The sequence below is a fragment of the Phytophthora parasitica genome (genome assembly GCF_000247585.1).
Source record: "Phytophthora parasitica INRA-310 unplaced genomic scaffold supercont2.57, whole genome shotgun sequence".
In the NCBI taxonomy this organism is placed as follows: domain Eukaryota; phylum Oomycota; class Peronosporomycetes; order Peronosporales; family Peronosporaceae; genus Phytophthora; species Phytophthora nicotianae.
The window spans coordinates 81397-82984 of record NW_008649043.1 but is presented as its reverse complement, the minus strand read 5'-3'; the positions used below and the strand labels follow the sequence as shown (position 1 = coordinate 82984).

The following is a 1588-nucleotide window of genomic DNA, read 5'->3' as shown; positions in this document are numbered from 1 at the left end:
ACCTCTCTGCAGCGCTTTCTTGAGCAATCTTGATGCACCTATCATTAACAATACCGACTTCGCCCTCAAGCGCGAAAGTCGGCCCAGTCCGTTGCCCTATCGCCACCGCAAGGCGGTCTACTACCAGCTTCATTAAGCACAACTCCTCATAAGTTAATATTATTTAATATATATATATATATATATATTATTTCAGTTTGAACTAAGTACTTACATGAGTAAACAAGGGGGATGCAAGAAACGCACCGACATCCGACTTGTTTGCGTCCAGCTGCATAACGGAGTCGAACACCAACGCTGCGTTCTCCTCGGTGACTCCGCTCCGGAGTGCTCCAAATAGAGCCCTCCCTCTCAGTAGGTCGGACTCGATAGAGACTTCCAGCCTGCTCATCAGTTGCATGAGAGCTTACAGAGACGGTACGATATATTAGATAACCCATCGGTAATCCGTCCCGTAAGAACGAAAACTTACCTTCGTCTTCAGCGCCATAGCGACTGACGAGGAACTCGAAGACGGCTTGCGATGCCATTTTCGGAACTGGCGGTCTGTCTTTAATCTAGAATTACCCAATAATATCAACGGTGAAATTCTGCCAATCAGATTGATGACTGATAGTTTGTGCTAGACACTGACTGTCATAATTAACATATATAATCTTGTATTGATAGTTCCTAAATTTTATGCAGCTGAATCAGCTTAGCGTCACATTGCTGCTGGCGAATAGTATGGCATGTGCTGTAGCTATGGTTGTCTCTCCCAAATTCGTAGGACTTTTTAGACAAGTACCTTTAACTCGATATACATGACGTCAGAACAACACCGTGCTATTTATATTGACTTCTTACCGCTCTGATCTGCTCTACACGTCAGTAGAGACTCGAGACTCAGCCCGACCGACCTCAAGACTTCATCATTATGCTTGGCACAATGGCGGTAACTACTATGTTTGCTTTCATTGCACATTTCCGCGCGTACGTAGCAATCCACCATTCCCAGGGCCAGTGCGATGCTTCTCGCAGCTAACTCCAGGATCTCCGTCAGAAGCTTCAGCTAGAGGCCGTACCCCCAGAGACCCGATCTACCACCCCACCCACACGTCTGGTCATGGCTTCTCCTACCTCAATTCTCTCAACCCGCACTCTGCACTGCCCACTCGCACTCACTCATGTCCTGCTCCCATGATCGTAGAAGTTGAACTGATCACTTCGCACTCTCTGTCAGTGTTGCACGCCGCTTCGCTCTACATGATCTCGCTCAAGCTCTCGATACTGTCACTCACTACGACAACCGTCTGGTACTAAGATCACCGGTCAACGGCACATCTTCATCCGCCATACACACTCTTTGGTGTTCGCTCATGTCCCACTCCATCTGTCCACGTGCTCACCTAATAGACAACAATGGATCGTTTTGTGGGTTGGGGTAACGTCCAACCATCGCGGTGAACAGCGAGCACGATGTTCGGTAGTCACTTCCAGTAGATACTCTCGGGCATCTGCGCATGAAACGTTCCACCCGGCCTTCAAACGCAAGATTAATCTTCGTCATCTTTTTTCAGTGAGAACCAGTTCTGGAAGAGACTTGAAA

General features: G+C 47.7%; 1 protein-coding gene across 1 annotated transcript; it reads right to left on the bottom strand.

Annotated features, from left to right (window-relative positions):
- Positions 1-65: 65 nt before the first annotated feature.
- Positions 66-530, bottom strand: PPTG_23921 (hypothetical protein; the record flags this gene model as incomplete). Its single annotated transcript, XM_008913938.1, has 3 exons — positions 66-127; positions 247-405; positions 473-530. 3 exons carry the CDS (start codon positions 528-530, stop codon positions 66-68), a joined length of 279 nt encoding a protein of 92 aa, XP_008912186.1.
- Positions 531-1588: the final 1058 nt, after the last annotated feature.